The sequence below is a fragment of the Tarenaya hassleriana genome, unplaced genomic scaffold (genome assembly GCF_000463585.1).
Source record: "Tarenaya hassleriana unplaced genomic scaffold, ASM46358v1 Cleome172, whole genome shotgun sequence".
Classification (NCBI taxonomy): Eukaryota; Viridiplantae; Streptophyta; class Magnoliopsida; order Brassicales; family Cleomaceae; genus Tarenaya; species Tarenaya hassleriana.
In genome coordinates this window covers 130,551-133,484 of record NW_010965141.1, presented here as the reverse complement: position 1 = coordinate 133,484, position 2,934 = coordinate 130,551, and the positions used below count along the sequence as shown (strand labels likewise).

Here is a 2,934-nt window from a genome sequence, read left to right as displayed (position 1 = left end):
AGCTTATTTATACACCTAGATTTGCGTTATCAAGTTTTTGGCGCCGTTGCCGGGGAATAGTTTAGCGCTAGGATAGAGATTCCTTTGAATCTAGATTCTCTCTCGTTACTTTTATCCCGTTCCTGATCTATTCTAGTTCGTTGTCCTATTTTTCTGGTGTGTAGGTTTCCCGGTGTATGACCAGGAGTTCTGGGCCTGACAACCTAGTCCCTTTTGATCCAGAAATCGAGAAATCTGTCAAACGCATTCGGAAGAAGAAAAAACAACAGAAGAAGATGGAGGAACGTGCCTTAGCTGTCGAGAATGACAATGATACTTATGGGGCATATCTTCAACCCAAGTACACTCAACAGCTCTCATGCATTCGCCGGCCCGATATCGATCGCAATAAATTTGAATTGCAGTCGACATTCATCAGTATGCTCAGCTCATCGGCATTTAGGGACAGACCTAATGAAGATCCAATCCCCCACCTGACTCGATTCAAACTGTTATGCCAGTCTGTGAAGACGGTTCAAGGAGTCACCGATGAGTCACTTATGCTAATGGCTTTTCCATTCTCTCTAATGGACGCTGCATTAAAATGGCTCTACACACTGCCACCAGATTTCATCTTCTCTTGGGATCAGATGCAAGAGAAGTTCATGCAGCGATTCTTCCCTGCCAGCAAAACCCAACTCGCGAAGCAACAGATCAACTCTTTTATGCAGGAACCTGATGAATCTTTGCGCGAGACTTGGGATCGTTTTCTTGGATATCAGCGCCTCTGCCCTCATCACGGTTTGGACAAAAGGTACCTTATCTCCACTTTCTTGCAGGGTCTAAAGGAAGATACTCGAGTCCTCATTCGAGTTGCCTGTGGAGGAAGCCTCAATGAGAAGTCTTTTGACTTCATCGAACAACAAATCACTAAGATGGCTAACGAGTGCGCTCCTTCCCACGAATTCGTCAGAAATATCGGTTTTAAAGACAACCGTACAGGTAAGGAAAATCCATCTGAGATACATGCTTTACGTGCAGAGCTTGCCAAACTTAGAATGCAGGTAGAAAACGCCCATCAAATCACTGATCTAGACGCACCACGAGACGAGTACGTGCATGAGAATGTCAACTACGTCGCCAACAATCCGTACTCAAACACATACAACCCAGGTTGGAGAAATCACCCAAATTTCTCATACAAGAACTCTTCCAACGCTCTAAATGCACAGCACAACAATTTCGGTGGTTCATTTATCCCGGGCTCCTCTCAAGGAAATCAATCTCAACCCCGAAATGCCTACCAGCATCAGAATCCAGCCCCTCAACACTACCGAGCTCCCCGTCAGCCTCAGCAAAACTTCGGCCTGCCTCCATCTCAATCACAAGTAAGTCCTGACTCTGACATCAAATCTATGCTTGCACAACTTATGCAGGGTCAAGAAGCCATTCGCACCGAGATGCGAGAACATCAGCAGAAGACCGACGCTCATCTCAAACTAGTCGATAACCAGATAGCGCAACTTGCTGCCTCTGTCCCTTCGCGACCTCAGGGATCACTTCCTGGGAACCCGGAAGCAAACCCCCGAGAGCACTGTAACGCTGTATGCTTGCGCAGTGGCAAAGAGCTCGCTAACCCTATCATCACATCTACGGAAAAAGGTCAGTGCTCTAACTCTGTCCCTACATCTCTTCCTGACCCCATAGTTGTTGAAAAATCGACAGAGATCTCGGGTGATGAAGAACGCGATGTATACATTCCACCGCCGCCACGTCCACCTCCAGTTCCTTTCCCTCAACGACTCAGAAAAACTAAAGAAGACACCCAATTTGCTCGATTTGCTGACATGGTGCGTAAGTTGGAAATTACTATGCCGTTCCACGAGGTTATCACTCAGATGCCATCCTATACTAAATTCCTGAAAGACATTCTCACAAAGAAGCGCGTCATCGAGAAGGAAACCATCACGCTTAATCCCGAGTGCAGCGCCATTCTTCAACATGATCTGCCACCAAAAATGTCGGATCCAGATAGCTTCTCGATTCCCTGCAAACTGGGAAATGTTTCTATAGATCGTGCTCTTTGTGATTTAGGTGCCAGTGTAAGTCTCCTACCACTCTCCATTTACAAGAAACTCAACGTTGGAGAACTCAAACCGACTCGCATGGCTCTTCAACTAGCTGATCGTTCTATCAAATACCCTCTGGGTATTCTCGAGGACGTTCCGCTGAAAGTAGGCGATTACTACGTACCGGTCTATTTCGTTGTGCTTGACATGGACGAAGACGCCAAAATCCCGATTATTCTAGGGCGGCCATTCCTAAACACTGCATATGCCATTGTCCACGTTCGGGCCGGCCGACTAACACTCAAGATCGGCGACGAAACGGTGGAATTCACGCTTGACCAGAATTTCAAGCAACCATCTACAGTGGACTCTATATGTTACATCGACTTGATGGATGCTTTAGCCGATGAGGTACTCTTTGAATTTCGTGATTTCGATGCTTTCTCTTCTTTCTGAACAGGGCTACAGTACCTCTACGAAGCCTCAAATTTACGCATACACATCATTCTTGAACGGTTTAGCCGAAATGCCATGCAACATGGCCGTGTCATCATTAAACACGGACCGTGTCGACATTCTGCCGAAAAACATCGAACGAGACACGCCCGTGTTTGCCACCAGCTCAGTCCGTGTTTCTTGCAACACGGCCGTGTCATCATTCGACACGGACCGTGTCAAATGTCTGAGCAAATTTGCGAAGTTAGACACGCCCGTGCATCATTATGGGCTAGCCCGTGCACAACTCGACACGGCCGTGTCGAGTGTGAACTCGGACCGTGTCGAGTCTCGGATTCATCTCCAGTCTGTTCCTTTGTTCGAACCGTTGCCCGTCTTCGCAGCCAAATCAACCCCCATGCATCATCTACCTGACTGGGACCCTGCATAG

The 2,934-nt window shown here is 47.4% G+C and overlaps 1 protein-coding gene across 1 annotated transcript; it reads left to right on the top strand.

The window, feature by feature from the left end:
* Positions 1-176: 176 nt before the first annotated feature.
* Positions 177-2,934, top strand: LOC109116548. Its single transcript, XM_019202185.1, has 2 exons — positions 177-2,459; positions 2,509-2,934. Exons 1-2 carry the CDS (start codon positions 177-179, stop codon positions 2,932-2,934), a joined length of 2,709 nt encoding a protein of 902 aa, XP_019057730.1.